Below are 17397 nucleotides of genomic sequence, written 5' to 3'. Positions count from 1 at the left end.
ACGTTAACCGGAAAGGCCGTTAATCATTCGTTGTAGCTCGTCTCCACTCCAACTAAATAGGACAACGTTATCAAAAAATCGAAGTTTGATGATATCTTCCACGTTGATTGTCTCATCTAATACTTTCCCGACTGAAGGCCCGAGCACACGTACCGCGTCAGCTGGCGTGTAATTGTGGGAAAAAAGCGACCGATATTCCTAGACAAAAAGCTTCGAACATTGCACTACTCCGAGCAATCAGGATTTTCCAGCTTTCCTTTGCAGACATTTCTCAAGAGAAGGACCGCGTGAGCGACGTCATAGTCTGTAATTGACAGGTTTCTGCGTGCACAGCTGGAAGGGAGAATCATGTAAATTTCTATAAACGCCTTCATACTGGCCCGCGAAGTATGGCTGGAACCTGGCAAATTTCTAACATCTCACTAACCAAAACGCCACGACAGCACGATGGCATATCCTTCCCAGTAGTTACCACGGATTCATGGTGTGCCCTGCGCATGTCTCGAGTTTATTGCGCGGACAGTTGCTGTTGTAAATGCCGCCAACGTGCCAAAGAGTCAGTCGTTATTTTGCTTGTGGCTCTATACTTTCCTCTATTTTCTTCACGTATTATTCTGCGCCTCTGCAGGCCCTTCTTCATGCATCAGTTTTCGCAGATGTGACCAGCGGAATTCTGCATTTGGACAGCAAAAAAATAGTCGATTTTTCACACTTAGACGCCCGCTGAAGCCAACGCTGAACGTGTGGTCCAACCCTTATACTTCAATACCTTTTTGTTTTTTCAGAAATGCAGGTAATGGCAATCGACAAATTTTAATTGTGGAGAGGCATTGGATTCTTATTTTCAGCAACCAGGCCCAGTCTACGTAAATGAGCTTACCTGCCTGAGATCTTCCGTTATAGTCGATGACAGGGTAGCCATTTTCCTCGCAAGCTTCCAGGAATGCTTTGCTCAAACGTGTTTGTGTGTTCGCATACGTCACGGGTATTTCACCATCGGTGCCACGATAGAACTCTGTTCGTAACAAAAGAGGATATCTTTTAAACATGAGAAGACTCCTATATCACCCGGCAAGGTGATCAACTTATGGTATTTTGCTCAACCCAACATTCTAGACAGTAGCTATATTTTAGTGGAACAGCATGTCTGCATCAACCTAATATGAGAAATGATCTCAGCTTTCTAGTCATTTGTGTTAATAGCGTAATGCATTTTTAATGCGATAGCATTAAGGAGCCAGTGTCACCGACAACGGCGAAAATATTTGCCAACCACCCACACCCAGGCAGTCCATGTGACCCAAGTAATTTACAGAACTAAGTGAACTGATCAAGCTAAAATACGTGGAAAAACCGTAAACTAACACTTACACGCAACCTAAAGATATGGGAGCTCTATAATTTGACTATAAGAGAAAACATAATTATGTTACGCGAAAGCTCACAGGAACCCCTTTTCCAGCGTTCCTGCCATTCACAAACCAGCTGCGGCATCCGCCGTTCGCGCGCGCGTGCGGGTGTTTTGGGACCATGGAGCGGTGCGCCCGGCTGCTTGCTATACCTCCAGCTGGCTCTCGCCTCCGTCGCTAGATGCCCTGTTTCTACCAGAAAACTCGCCTTCGTGCATAGCTTTCGCGGTCAGCGCTTCCCGGTAAACATTACGGTTACATACGCTCCAGTTGCCGGGAAGTGTGAGAAGCAGTTAGGGATATTTGAATGCTATCCCATTCCACTCTTAATGGCGAAGCATAAGCGTCCTCCAATTTTTATTGGTATTCTGTAACTAATTACTGTTACATTTCTTTGCTTAATTGTACCACTTTTGTACTAGTATAAGGTCATCCAATGGAGTCGGGGACTCAGTGCACGTTGCGTCTCTTTTTCACTCTTGTGGCATTGCTACTCTTAGCGATACTGCTGTTAAAGCTCATCCTTGAAGGCCCGAACTGTAAGGGTGACGTATGGCAGTAATGGCTTCGCATTGCATTTTTGAGGAGCTTAGTCACAAACAATGCACAAGATAATGAATCCAATGCGTGTGCCCACTGGCATGAGTAAATAGGTGCACAAAAGTAAAGCACAAGTACGTTCGCGCTTCACGGTGCAAGTCACCATTATTCGGAGTTAACAGAATATTGAGTCAAAATTAACTGACAATGATTACCTCCGTCTAGCAAGAACTTTTCGATATAAGTTTGAAGTGTTGCGCAACGATGTGTGGTGCAAGCGCTCATGTGACGGCGATTGGAAGACCGTGACGTAGATTACGATGTTCGCACAACGGCGTTAGAATTGCGGCAATGGAATTCTGGCGACGGAGAGAAAGACGATAGTGACGATGATTAAAAAGTGGCGTACATATTTATTTTTATTTTTGCTTTCCTTATCTGTTCACGCCTCTGTTCCTATTCTGCTTTGGTTGCAGGTGTCTATACTAACGCGACTGGCGCTTATCGGGTGGCCTGTGTGTGTGGAGTTTGCACTCGATATGAAAACACTACGTACGTGCTCACAAGGCGCTTAGAGGCGAGACACCCGAACCCCGAAAACAGGGGATGGAAGGAGGCATAAAAAACTATTGTCTTAAAACCCGTTCCTGCGAGAGTGTATAGCGCCAGGTCAACCGCTAAAGTTTCTCGAGCACGGCACAGCCTGCAGCCGCTCCTGGATGTCTGCTACACAGTGCTTTGGTCGCATATGTGAAGGTTCTGCCGTAGATGTACGTCTTCGAAGACTCGGGACTGCTCTCCCGTAGCTCATATTCACATAGTTACCGAATCCTCACTAGCTTCCGTGATTGTAAATTGAATGAGGTCAACTAAGACCGATGTATTTGAACCATGTTTACTGCTGCGCTGTTTTCTGGTATGCAGTACGCACACTGTTTATTGAATGGGGATGATGTCGGTCCTTCCAACTGCAGTTATTTTTGTCCAGCTGTTGGCGACTATATGATACTGGAAAGAAGAAATATTATGAAATAAAGGTAGCAGCAAGAAGATATATATATATATATATATATATATATATATATCATGCGAAGAACGGAGTAAAGTCGAGATGTATAGGTGCCGAAAGACCTCGCACGGATAAGCAGTAGCGTCTGCGTGCGTGCCTGTCCAGGTGACGCTTTGGTTCAGTTTAGTGCACTGGCATTTCCATGCTCGAGGATGAACTTTTCCTTAAAATGTGCAGCACATATCTTGAAAACTTAGATTGATCATACGAAATTTCCCCCTTAGTGTATGTGCCAAGAAACATTCCGCAATACTTCGCAAATCTCGATTACACTCGCGCCAGAATTTGTAATAATGACGCACCCCGAACCATGGCCATAAATAAACGTCCATAGTAATCAGTTTAGGAGTGATCAATCAATATATACGTCTATCTCAAAAAGTAGCAACTTCATGCAAAAACTACGGTGTTACTGCAAATAGCTCTAATGAAATGTATCCGATGGCTGACGCGGCTGACACGGTTGTGAAAACTATAACGGAGTGCACTAACAAAGGCGTCATGAATTTTCAGTAACTGGAATTGTTTGCCTGCCACCTCAGTCATGCAATTGGAGCGCTTGTGCATTTCGGCCCCGTTTTAATTCTGTGTGGCGATGCGAGAATACAACCAATGACTGGGTTCTTAGGAACAGGGAGCAACAGACGTTGAGCCACCTGGGCGATTATTATGTAAAAGGTCGCAATGACTTATTTGCTGAAATTGTCGTTGCAGAAATTACGGTTACCCAAACGCCAGTACTGCTTCAATGCAGAACGACACTCACGTTCCTGGTCTGGCACTCTCGCCGTCTCAATGTTCTTGAAGTGCGGCAACACGTCCTCGTAAGACCAGCCATGCGCTCCGAAATCGTCTCTCCATATGTCGTAGTCACGCCGGTTTCCTCGAACGTAGAACATAAAGTTTATGGCGCTTGACCCTCCCATAGCCATGCCGCGGGCCCACGGACATCTCTGCAAAGAAATAAATAAAGAGTTTAGCTGCAAGGCACTCTGGGACCAAAATAGTAGAAAACGGATTCTACACATGTTCAGCTCAGAACTAATGGTTTCAGCACCTACCGTTCTGGACAATGCCCGAAAGAAACCACGGAATAAGGATTAAGTTACTATACATGGAAGTTGGCTGCATTTGAACTATCAATTTGCCTATTATTCAGTATTTAATAAGATATTTAACATTATTCTGCATTTATTTTGAGTGGTTCCTTGGCATTAATATTAGATGAACATGTCGCCTCAGCGAGTAGGAGTAAATAGCCCGCCGCTTTTAAGCGCCAGAAATTCAAAAAAATTTATTTATGCTATTTGGCCTACTTCCGTTTTAGCCCGAAGATTGTGTGCACAGGTGGACATGACTTGCGCGACAAACAACAATCATAATTAAACGACCAAAATAATGGAGTTCGCTATATATTTACTTCGTATACTTTATCAATTTGCTTTTGTAATCTTTGCGTCGCCTTTCTGGGGAAGCTGCAACATTATATTTAGTGTGCCCTCGAATGGACTGTCATAGCAGTGCCCATTAATATACTTCCGTTTGTAAACCTCAGCGCATGATCGTAAAACAATATTATATCTGAAAGACGTCAGGCTGCCGTGCCCTCAACATATCTGCAAAGGGCCAAGGCAACTGAGGCTACTTCGAAGTCATTTCCGAAGAGGTTAGTAAGTATTATTACGTCCTCTTGAAGCTACCGCTCTGTGGAGCTCACCGAGGGTTGCCAGCAAGGCGCCGTGCGGTGCATCGAAACTGTCCCGTCAGCATGAACTCAACTTCTTTGCATTATGCCTACAGGAACGACAATACACCACCCTGGCGGTTCAACCTGGATTCTCGGAATGCATGGCTGGAGGCACTTGACTAATATTTTCTAGTATGCTTCAAGAAACATCGATGGCAACGCGCCCTGAAGCTGTCCTACACAGCCTTTCTTCCTGGTTTAAGCGGTACTGCCATTGTTGCTGCTTCGCTAGAAATAATTCAGTCTTTATTACCGCCGGGTGCTGGGCAACCAAGCTAGTGCAATGTGGTATACGATGAGGGTGACACTGTGTGATGCATGGTGCCTTCAGTTGTTCCCCCAGCTCGCACAGGTAACGAGACATGGCCCGGCGTTCATGCGGTTCCAGTACCGTCTTTGAATAGCTGAGCACCGTACATGAGCGTAGCTATTATTGACAGAAGGGATGTGCTACAGCGCACACCCAGCTCGTTCAGGAGGTGTGCTTGACCCATGCGTGCGCTAATCAGAGCCGCAATTGTAGTGGGTTGCCGCTGGCGCATACATACCTTATTCACCATTGAGAGGCAGGCGTGCTCCTGTGGTTCAGGAAGGTATTTCCAGTCGAACCTACCACCGATGAGCAAGGGCGCGAACAGTGGAACCTGCGCAAAAGCGTCCTCCATGCCCCCGGCCTCAATTAGCAACACCATCTTGCTTGGGTCTGCCGACAGACGGTTAGCCAGCACGCATCCTGCTGAGCCTCCGCCCACTGCAACACGAAATAAAGTGTTGAGGAGTCCGCGAATCGACAAATGGAAAACGCACTCCGATGCAGTCACTCGCCATATGATGCACCTTCCATACGAAGGGACAGTGCTCTGCAGTCAACGTATGCAACGCACGCAATGCCAGCAGGACCAGTAAGACACGCTCGAAAGGCCATCAGGGCACGTAAACCTCTCAGAATCCGACTTGCAAGCCTTTTGAGACCAGCGTTGCCTTCCAAGACATGAAATATTTGTTAGATTCACAAGAAATAGCCTGCTGTACTGACAGAAATACCACGACTTCGACGCAGGTTAACAAATAAGCGTCTTTTTAAAAGAAATACAATACACTATGCCCCATCATAATATTATCAATTTTGAGATCGGCGGTCAGATGTGATTTCGATGGCAATGGTACATACGTACAATCAAAGGTCATGAAGGGGGTCGTCTCGTGAACGGTTAGTCGCGAATTGTCAAAATGTCACAGAACAATTACTGGTAGGCCACAAAGCAGAATATTCGGCCGGCAGCTGTGCGTCGCTGAATTGAAGGCACGAGCTCAAGCCTCATCTCAGCGCCGCCATCTTAAACGAGTTTCGTGCTTGAACTTTCCCGTAATTTAGAGAAACAGGGTGAGTGTTAATACATTAGAAACGAATGTAGTCTAACTGCTGGCAAATCTCCTGTCTGCGCAAATCTTCCTTTTAGCAAACTTTCTAGCTAACGTAGCCTCTTTGTACCTATCAGGAGCCTTAGTTCACGGGGTTATAATGAATTAAGTGAGGCTAAATTTATATTTTCACATCCAGAATATGTATCGGTGTGAGTCAGTGCTTTGACGCTCGTATTTCTTTAGAGAGCAGCAACCTTGCTGACGCACTCATTTTATCAATAACTATGAAATGAAGTGCAACTTTGTTTTCTGTACTTTCAGTGTGACCTTGGGAAAGACATCCCGTTCGGTAATTTTGCATGGTGGCTATGATGCAAAACAATACGAGAAAACACTCACGTACATAATGATGCACATGACCCTTGTGTGGTGGCGTGCTCATTTGCCTACAGAAAAAATTACCTCAGTGCTATGAAATTAGGATTAGTTAAAGCTTTCCACTTGTGTCTACAGTGCAAAACACAGAATGCTACTGATTGAGTGCTCTTCTAATCATTTCTATTCGGTCGTTATGGGTCCATTTGCATTACACGGAAATACACAGGGCAAGAAACGATTTCTTCATCTTCACGCGAATCCTTCGTTTCAGTGCTTTGTGCTATTGCCGAAGTATCTCTATCTCAAAATGTGTTCCAGAAAAACACGGTAGTGTAGAATTCATGCAGCAGCTACACAATCTTCCGTCCCAGCTAACGTTAGCAAAGCTGTTCAAAGAAAAAAAAGAAGATTAAGCAAGCTCGGTGCGAGATAGAATTATAAGACATGCGGTGTTGGGTCGACAGAAATCTAACAACCGAACATCGTAGGTCTCAGGATCGTATAATGCACCTTGTTTTTTAAATATTTTTTTTAGTTGAACACCATGGCTAAACTTAGCTGACACACCCCCTATTTGCATGCATCATCAATTGAAGTAATCTGCCATGAAGCAGGACCGATTGTCGTTCGTACTGCAGCTACGATCAGCTAGCGCGGCCTAAGCCGATGGAACGGTTGGTGCCGACACGACACGAAAACAAACGTGTTAAGTCTAGAATGCGAATATGCATGTGTATGTGAAGTAAAATAAAACTGACATTATGCTTAGAGCTGATTTCTTGCCTGGTAGAAGCAGCCAACTTTCTGTTTGTTGTCTAATAGAGGTAAAAAAAGAAATATTGAATGGAAGATCTACTTTTTAAGCTTTTGAATCCTAAATGCAGGTGTCCTGGGAAGTTTTGACCGAGGATATATTCAACAAATAAACTAGACCCCATATCACTACACAATACTGATGGCGTACCACTAATTGACACTGAATGTCCCACTGCGTTTAACATATTTTTGCATCAGTGTTTACAAAGGAGTTATTCCAGTATGCCAATTATTCCTGATTGCGATTACGCATTCATGTAGCCTATGTCGATTAGTCCTGAAGGTATTGTATTTCTAATTAACACCCTAAGTTACCCTCATCTTCCAGAACAAACATAAATTGGAAAACTCTTAACGCCATTTCAATTACCAGCTAGGATTTGTGTCATCTTTGAGCAGTCAATATCATCTGGAGAGCTGCCTGCCGACTGGAATATAACCAAAGTTATTCCTCTCTTCAAAACGGCTAACAAGAACTCGCCAGATAACTATCGTGTCATTTAACTTTCATATGCTGTAAATTACTTGAACATACTATCGCTTAACATATGATTCAAACAATGTGGAACAAAATAATTTTTCCTTGCCAAATCAGTATGCCTTTAGGAAAGCCTACAGTGGGACACCGAGTTATTTGAACTAACTACTGACCTCCATTTTAACACGGTTGAAAATTAGCAAACAGATCTGTTTTTTCGATTTATCAAAAGCATTTGACACATTTGCACACGGCCGGCTTTTCAATAAATTATCTGCCTTTTGTCTCGATTCTCTCACATTGTCCTAGTTTCGTAACTTTCCCTTTTTCCGTCAACACTTCAAAGTTATCAAAGGCTTTTCCTCATCACTATGTACTATGTACGATAGGGAAGCGAGCCTGAACCCTCATTCTTTCTTATTTACATTCCCAACCCTCCCAATAACATTCCATCTCGTTTACATCTCTTTGTCGATGACTGTTGTTCACCATAAGATCACGTCGGAGACTTACCACCTTACCCTTCAAAATGATCTTAAAGCTATTGTTGATTGGTGTCAAAAGTGGCACATGATTATAAAGCATACTAAATGTAAATATATGACTTTTAATCGCAAAGATCATATCGCTTTTTTCTATTATTCTTTTAATGACACATTCGTCTACAAAGCTATGTCGTACAAATATATCGAAATTCATTTCACACCAAATCTTTTATCGTTTGCGACATTTCAGAATCTGCAACAAAGCACTGAAGACACTGAGTTTCATACAACGAAACCTACGAAACTCGCCTTGTTCCGTTCCAAAATTAGCAAATGTAAGATTTATTCGAGCGCAGTTCAAATTCGTCTCCTCTATTTCGTCTCCCGATCGAAAATATTTCATGGAAATGCTGGAGTCCATTCAAGACAGCTGCCCAGTTTATTTCTAACAATTACGGCGCCCTCGCCATTGTCTCCCAGTTTGAAAACCTTAATGATATGCAAATACTTAAAAATCGCCGTTACATTTTCCGTTTGTGCTTATTTCACAAATATGTTTATACCGGCACTTCGTTTTTTTCACTCTGGCATCACCTCCTCGATCCTCACGGCGCTCAGATAATCATCCCTGCTTTACCCGTCCAAATGAAAACACTCAATTATTCAACTCATCTGCATTACCTAGAGCCAATAAGCTCTAGAATGATCTCCCTGACAACTTACTCTTTTTCTGAACCTCGAGAGTGGAAGAACCATCTCTGCCTGTATTTATCGCTTTAGCCTTGTTCTAAATGTTTTCTTTTGTACCACTCTTTCAGTTGCTGCAAATGTTCTTTTTATATTGCTGTTTCACTTGTACTTGGTTATCCCTTTTTACCATATTCGCGTTTTTTTTATATTCTCATTATGTTATTTTACGCCTGTTTTGAAACAACTTTGTATGTCTTTTGTGTATTTGCCTTGTACTGCATGCTTTGTACGATTAATTTGGTTTATTATTTCTGTACTGTATATGTACTGATATGCGCTCGCACCAAATGCTCTTAGGGACCTGTGAGGTAGAAATAAATAAATAAATAAACAACCTTAACGAAAAACACTACAAGAGTAGCTAAAGATGTGAGGCGCGGTGTGTTAGATGTATTAAATTTCGCAGAAGAAATAACCAGCCAAGTCCGTGTCTAATGGCTATCCGTAATTGCCGGCTCGGACGAAGAGATTCTCAGCCTCCGCTAAAGGTTCACGCTTTGCAGTTAATATGAATTCTTGCATGAGAAGCACAGCACTATTGCAGTCATACTGGGTTAAGGTCTTCGCACCTGCTTTTTGTTGACAGTTGTCATAAAAAACGCGCTCAATACGAAGACGAAAGAAACACATAGGACAGCACGTGCGCTGAGCTTCCAACTGCCGTTTATTTCAAACGATCATCTATTTTATCGACTAATCGATGATGATGTGTGGTGTTTTATGGCACAAGGGCCAGGTTTGGCCAAAGAGCGCCATGACAAGTGGTAATGTTGACGATGTATTATGGAAGGTGTGACTTGGCTGTAGAGTGGCCTAAAGATAGTCGCTGTAAAATGCGTAAATCTACGTGCTATAAAATTATGGCGATGACTAATGAGGAATACTATGAACCTCAAAATCCATCGTAGAAGAATTATGCAAAATATAAAACATATAAGATGGTAAAATTGCTTGGAGCACTGCTGCCTCGCCAGAGCCCTTGAAACAAGGGCCTAGAGGCATGTGCTATACCAAAGAGCTATCAAAGCGGCACCCTCTGTAGAGAGGAACCGCTACGAACATGTGGGGCTAACAACATGCAGGACAACATCTTTCAGAAAACTTAGGACTGCGTTGGTGCCAAATAATGGTTCTGGGCCGAGTAGCATTACGGGATGTAGGGGGATGTGCTACCGGTATGCTAGAGAAAAATGTTTCCTTCTCTCATATTCGGCTGCCCGACACTCCAGGAGGACGTGGAGGACGGTCAGCCTCTCCCCGCATCTACCGCAGGTTGGAGGATCATTTTCAGTGAGTAAGAAGTTATGCGTGCCAAATGTGTGTCCTATTCTGAGGCGATAGAACAGGACATCTGTTCGCCGTGATTTGGTTACGGAGGGCCAAGAACCCAACTGTGGCTTTATCACGTGCAGTTTGTTATTTACTTCTGCGTCCCACATACGTTGCCAGTGGTTTCGCAGTTTCCTTCTTAAGAAAGGCTTCAGGTCTGTGACAGGTACCGAAGCAGAAGGATTAACTGCATGCAATGAAATTGATGTGGCCATCTGGTCCGCTAGAACGTTACCCTCGATGCCCCTATGCCCAGGCACCCAGCATATAATCACGTGTTGGTTAGATATATATGCTTTACACAGTACGGAGTAGAGTTCTATAATTACCGGATTTTGTGGTTACAGAATGACATCAAGGCCTTCACAACACTAAGGGAGTCCGTATATATAACTGATTTCTGGAGTTTTTATTTATTTATATGTTTTACAGCTGACAACAGTGCGTAGGCTTCAGCCGTAAAAATACTAGTTTCCGGATGCAGTACGTCGGATTCCGAGAAGGATGGACCGACGGCTGCATAGGACACCCCGTCGCCTGACTTCGATGCGTCTGTGTAGAACTCCGTGCAGGAGTATTTGTATTGGAGTTCCCGGAAACGTATTTCGATTTCAAACTCCGTAGCATGCTTTGTGACTTGCACGAAAGATATATCGCATTGTATCAGCTGCCACTCCCAAGGACGTAGAAGCTTGGCTGGATGCATAAGGCGAAGCTCGAGCAGTGGGACATGCATTTCATGACTAAGTTCCCTCACACGCAGCGAGAGAGGCTGTCTTACAGAGGGACGATTACGAAACAGTGTAGCATATGTCATATCGTTAACGGTGTTAAAACAGAGATGTTCAGGATTAGAGCGGACTTTCAGAAAATATGTTTGGCTGATGTATGTTCGCTGCAGATGAAGTGACCACTCATTTGATTCTGCATATAAACTTTGTATGGGACTTGTTCTGAAAGTGCCAGTGGCCAGTCTGATACCTAGATGGTGGACTGGGTCTAGCATCTTTAGTGCGCTCGGGGCGGCAGAGTGATAAATCACGGCACCATAGTCTAATCGTGATCGAATGAGGCTTTTATAGAGTTTCAATAAACACTTCCTGTCACTACCCCACGTAGTCTGGGATAGAAGTTTCATTATGTTCATTGTTTTTAGACATTTTTCTTTAATATGTTTAATGTGGGGGACGAAAGTGAGTCTGTAGTCCAGTATAACACCTAGAAATTTGTGCTCTTCGTTTACAGGTATTTGTTGTCCACCCAGTTCTAAGTAAGGAACTGGGATCATTCCTCTCTTTCTTGTAAAAAGAACGCAAGAGCTTTTGTTAGGATTGATCTTAAATCCATTCTTGTCTGCCCACATCGACACTTTGTTCAGGCCATTCTGTACCTGTTTCTCGCACACTGCGAGGTTTACAGGATTTGAAAGCTATTTGTATGTCGTCCACGTAGACAGAATAAAAGATTGCCGGTGGTATTGAAGCGCGAAGCGTGTTCATCTTCACGGTGAAGAGTGTGCAGCTGAGCACGCCTCCTTGGGGTACACCCGTTTCTTGCGTAAAAGGACGCGGAAGGTACGACTGGACAGATAGCTTTCTATTAGGCTTAGCATATTACCATGGATGCCCATTTCTAAAAGTCTCTTAGGATTCCGTAACGCCACGTTGTGTCATACGCCTTTTCCATGTCGAGAAATATCGATAGAAAGAACTGTTTATGTATAAATGCGTCCCGGATATTTCCTTCAATACGTACGAGATGATCGGTTGTGGGCCGCCCTTCTCGGAAGCCGCACTGATACGGATCAACAATTTTGCTCATTTCAAGGAAATAGATGAGTCGCCGATCAATCATTTTTTCAAATACCTTACAAAGACAACTTGTGAGGGCGATCGCGCGGTAACTTGCCACTGAGGAAGGATCTTTGCCTTGTTTCAAAACAGGAACCACAATGGCTTCTTTCCATGCAGTTGGGAGGTCTCCTGCAGCCCAAATGGTGTTAAAAATTGTGAGTAGTGTAACTTGGGTGTCATTGTGTAGGTTTTCGATCATTTCATACATGATTCTGTCATATACGGGTGCAGAGCTCTTGCATGAGCTCAAGGCAGCTTTCAACTCGGCCATACTGAAAGGGCAGTTGTACGATTCATTCTGTAGACATTTTATTTTGAGTGGCTTACATTCTTCTATTTGTTTATATTTCAGAAAGGATTTCGAATAATGTTTTGAACTTGACGCACTCTCAAAGTGCTCCCCAAGTGAGTCTGCCTGATGTTGCAGCGTGTCACCCTGTGTGTTTACCAGAAGGAGTGAATATGCTTGTCGCCCTCTAATTCTATTTACGCGGTTCCAGCCTTTCGCCTCATCTGTAAACGAGTTGATGTTCGATAAAAACTTTTGCCAACTCTCTCTTCTGGCCTGTCGGCGGATTCTCCTGCCTTGAGACTTAACTTTCTGGAAGTTAACAAGATTCTCTGCAGTGGGCGAAGCGCGTAGCGACCCCCACGCTTTGTTTTGATTCCTACGTGCGATTCTACATTCATCGTTCCACCACGGGACATGCCGTTTGCATGCCGAGCCACTTACTTCACGGATGCATTTAGATGCGGCATCTATAATGAAGGCTGTAAAGTAATCCACAGCAGCATCAATTTCTAACGAGGACATGTCATCCCATGATATGCTAGTTAAGGTTCGGAATTTCTCCCAGTCTGCTGTGTCAATCTTCCTTCTATGAGCCTGTGGTGGATATTCGTTTTGTTTAAGTGTTCTGAAGAGTATGGGGAAGTAGTCGCTTCCGTAAGGATTGTTCGTAACTCCCCATACGAGTTCAGGCAGTATGGACGGGGAAACTATGCTCAGATCAATTGATGAAAAGGTGTTGTTTGCAAGACAGTAATATGTGGGTTTCTTCTTATTCAGAAGACACGCACGAGAGGAAAAAAGTAATTGTTCAACAAGACGACCTCGCGCATCTATACGAGAGTCGCCCCACAGGGAGCTGTGCGCATTGAAATCGCCAAGAACAACATAAGGTTCTGGCAATTGATCTATAAAGGATTGGAATTCATGTTTCGATAATTTGTAATGTGGGGGTATGTAAAGAGAGATAGTAGTGATGAGTTTGTTTAGAACAGCTCGAACCGCCACTGCTTCAAGGGGCGTTTGTAGCTGTAAAGGTTGACAGGCTATACTTTTATGAGTGACAATCGCAACACCACCCGATGATGCGACGGCATCATCGCGATCTTTGCGAAACGTAATATACGTTCGGAGAAAGTTTGTGTGTTTGGATTTTAAGTGTGTTTCCTGTAAACGCAGCACTTTTGGATTATGCTTGTGGATGAGTTCTTGTACATCGCCAAGGTTTATAAGAAGACCTCTGACGTTCCACTGAATTATTTGTGTGTCCATTTTTAAAGTAAGTTGGTGCTGTGTTTACGGAAATGGAAGTGATGCCTTAGATTACAGAGCCCTTTCGGGGCCCTGTAATAGGGGTTTTGCCCTTTCTGAAGCATTCGAGCGAGTCTCAGCGCTTCTTAGGCGTTTGGTGCACCTTGAGGACAGGTGTAGTGTCCATTGCCTCTTGTGAGGCGCCGGACACATGCTCTTGCGAGCGAGAAGTTTTCTGTGAGGGTCCTGCCTCGGAAGGCAAGATCCCTGCGCCCACCAGCCCGGAGGTCGATGGGGCTCCCTGAGGGATCTTGCTGCGCCGGCTGTTGCCAGCGCTGGATGGGGCCGGGGAGGTTGGAGTAGCCTCGGCTGCACCCACCTTCGGTGTCGATGGCCCCGTCTGCTGTGTTGGCGTAGCAGCGTTAGCTGCAGCCGCCGAGGTGGGGGATGGCGTCACTGCCGCTTCACTGGGTGTGGGTCGGACAGCCGCCGGAGGCCGTTGTGGCGCTGCCCCCTGACGCGCCACTTCGGCAAATGGGTTCTTAGGCAGGTATGCCACCCGCCTACGTGCCTTCTTGAATGATATATTTCTTTCACTTTGATCGTGAAAATTTCTTTTTCTTTTTTCCAAGGTGGGCACGACCGCGAGTACGCGGCGTGCTCTCCATCACAGTTCACGCAATGCAAAGAGTTCGCGCAAGCTTCAGACGTGTGTTCATGGGCACTGCATTTTGCACATGTTTGGCGGCCTCGGCAGCTCTGCGAGCTGTGGCCAAAACGTTGGCATTTGAAACATCTCAGAGGATTTGGCACATACGGTCTTACACGGAGCTTGATGTACCCGGCCTCGATTGACTCGGGCAGGACACTTGAATTGAAGGTGAGTATTAGGCGTTTGGTCGCAATTTCTTTACTATCTCGCCTCATCTTGATTCTTTTGACATTTATAACATTCTGTTCACTGAAGCCCTCCAAGAGTTAAGCCTCAGAGAGCTCCAGCAAATCATCGTCCGAGACAACGCCGCGGGTGGGATTCATAGTTCGGTGCGGGGTTACTACTATTTGGGTCTCCCGAGATGATACTAGTTTAGGCAGTTTGTCAAATTGTTTCTGATCGCGGAGCTCCAAGAGGAGGTCACTGCTAGCCATCCTCGACGCCTTATAGCCTGGGCGAAAAACTTCGGTAAGGGACTCCGATACAAGGACTGGGGAGATTGTTCGCACTGGTTTAGCTGGTTTTTCAGAATGGAAGACGTGGAAACGAGGGAAAGATTCTTTTTGCCGACCAAAAAATTTGAATACTTCATCGGTGCGCTCTCTTTTCTGAGGGTGATCAGGGATGGGGGGGGAAGGAGTTAGCCATAAAGATATGTGAGATTTCGGCAGTAATGCCAGCCACGCACCGTGGAGTCCTACAAGGGGACGCTGCAGGACCTGTGAAAAACGGCCTGCAAACGCCAGCTGTACATTACCACTATAACCAAATATGGAATAACCAAGGTTGGCTATCCACACAAGGTTAACCCTTGCTGCCTGGAAAAATTGGAAGTAAAAGGAAACCAGAAGAAGACAGGAGAGGTGGAAAGTAAGGGAAAGACGAAGGTAAAAGGGAGAGAGAGACAGGAAAAGGCAACTACCGACTTCCCCCGGGTGGGTCAGTCCGGGGGTGCCGTCTACGTGAAGCAGAGGCGAAAGAGGTGTGTTGCCTCCGCAGGGGGGCCTTAAAGGTCCAAACACCCGGCATCGGCTCAACCCCCAGGATCCACCTTTCCCCGGACGCGGCGAAGCCGCGCACGGCTACACGCGGGAGGGTCCAACCCTCATGTGCTTGGGTACGTGGTGTCGCAACACACCAAACGCCTGCTGACGCAGACGCCCCTGCGGGGTCGACTAATCGACTTATACAATCTTTTGTAGGATAATGCCTGCGTGATGTACCTGATGGGCAGTAAATGAAATGGATGATCGTTTGAAATACACACCAGTTGGAAGTTCAGCGCCCACCGTGCCGTAAGTGTTCCTTTTCTCTTTGTATTTAGCGTGTTTTAATTGTTCCGTGTGGAACGACAGACGAAAAATTATTAGCACTGTATTTACAGCAGCATCGCAGCCAGAGGCCAAAATGGAAACCAGCTCGTCACAAGCCCAGATGATCGTTCTCGTCTTCATTTACGCCTTGTCTCTTGAGCGTCTGTTGTATTGCAACACAACACCCGGCGGCAAAAGCACCGCCCCGGTGCCTGGAAATATCTGCGGCAAGAAAGGAGTTGCAGGGCTTGAGCTTGCTGACATGGACGATATCCCTGGGGGTCGGAGCGGAAGATGTTGCGAGGCTGGCTGAAACGATTTCGTAGGTTACATCAATGACTTGATGAACCACGAGATATGGGTCTATGTAACAAGAAAGGAGTTTCTCGCAAAGGCGTACTCGACGGGATTGCGACCAAAGCAGCACTAAAGCGCCCGGTGAAAAGTGCACGTCTCGGTGACAGAGGTCGTGACGACGCTTCTGGTTCTCTTGACACTGATAGGCAACCGCGTGTAAATTGTCGAGCGGGGTCAGCGCGAGTGATGGCATCACGGGAATATTCACGTGTCGAAGTCGTAGTTGACGGTAGCAAGGTGTCTATCGGTAGCATGGGTTGACGGCTATGCAGAAAGCAGAACAGGGAATAGCCGGCAGTGTCAAGGCAAACAGAATTGTACGCGAAGGTAATGAAAGGTAGAGCGACGTCCAAATTGCGGCAATCGGCTGAAACGCATTTGGCCAGCATATCCGCGAGCGTCCCGTTCAGCTCGGTCAGGCGGTTGGTTTGGGAAGGGTACAAGGTAGTAAGCTGATGGTGAATACAGCAGACGTGCGAGATATCATCAATGACCTTAGACAAGAAGATACGGTCTCGGTCTGTGAGCGCTTGACGTGCATTGTCCTGTATCAAGAGGACGTCGTGTAGCAGGAAATCTGTCATATTAGTAGCGTATCGGGTTAGTAGAGCACGCGTAATCGCCTTTTTTCAAGGGAATTTCAAGGGAATTTTCCACGTCTCAATAATTTCTCTCGTCGTATACGAGTGCTGATTGCCGTGTTATAGTTTGTTAACGAAGCTTCCCCTCAAGTCTAAATATTTTAAGGCAGTTTTCTTAGTCTATAAAGCCGCTCGAGTTCACGCTGCTCCTCTGGCGGCCATTTTTCCAAGAAATTATGCCTTCCAACCACTCAGAATGCCGGTGACAACTTCACGTTTGTTCAATTCTGGATATTGTAAATAGTAAACAGCTACTTTTGCTTACATGATCGGCCATCACATTGAAATTGCTGATACAACGGAAAGCATTGCACCGGATGCACGTATATAGAACTGTGTATGTTGAGTGAGATAAGAGCTGCACTATAGGCATCGCAGGCAGTTTTAATTGGAGGCAAACTTGGCAAGTGCGCCTCGAATGATAAATTGTTTTGTCTAAACCGAAACAGCGCGAATTGGTAGGCTGCATGAAAGAGAGACATTCTTATTGAATGACAGGACGTTATTCGGCATATATCTGGCGATCACTCAGGAAATGGTTGTTGTGGAACGACGAGTCGGTTCTGATGTACTTCGCTATAAAAACGCGCGAGATAGTGTCGAACAGCCTAT

At 45.2% G+C, this 17397-nt stretch overlaps 1 protein-coding gene across 1 annotated transcript in view; it reads right to left on the bottom strand.

The window, feature by feature from the left end:
* The window catches only part of LOC142591514 (4-pyridoxate dehydrogenase-like), a 68735-nt gene that overhangs the window by 43140 nt on the left and 8198 nt on the right, over positions 1-17397 (bottom strand). The window contains exons 2-4 of the mRNA XM_075703836.1: positions 5314-5516; positions 3785-3971; positions 881-1015 (exon numbers count right to left, since the gene is read on the bottom strand). Of these exons, the coding sequence (XP_075559951.1) occupies positions 881-1015; positions 3785-3971; positions 5314-5516 (525 nt within the window). The remainder of the gene's footprint in view (positions 1-880; positions 1016-3784; positions 3972-5313; positions 5517-17397) is intronic.

This window comes from Dermacentor variabilis, chromosome 8, assembly GCF_050947875.1.
Source record: "Dermacentor variabilis isolate Ectoservices chromosome 8, ASM5094787v1, whole genome shotgun sequence".
In the NCBI taxonomy this organism is placed as follows: Eukaryota; Metazoa; Arthropoda; class Arachnida; order Ixodida; family Ixodidae; genus Dermacentor; species Dermacentor variabilis.
The sequence above is the reverse complement of the archived record's forward strand: the minus strand, read 5'-3'. Positions and strand labels throughout refer to the sequence as shown.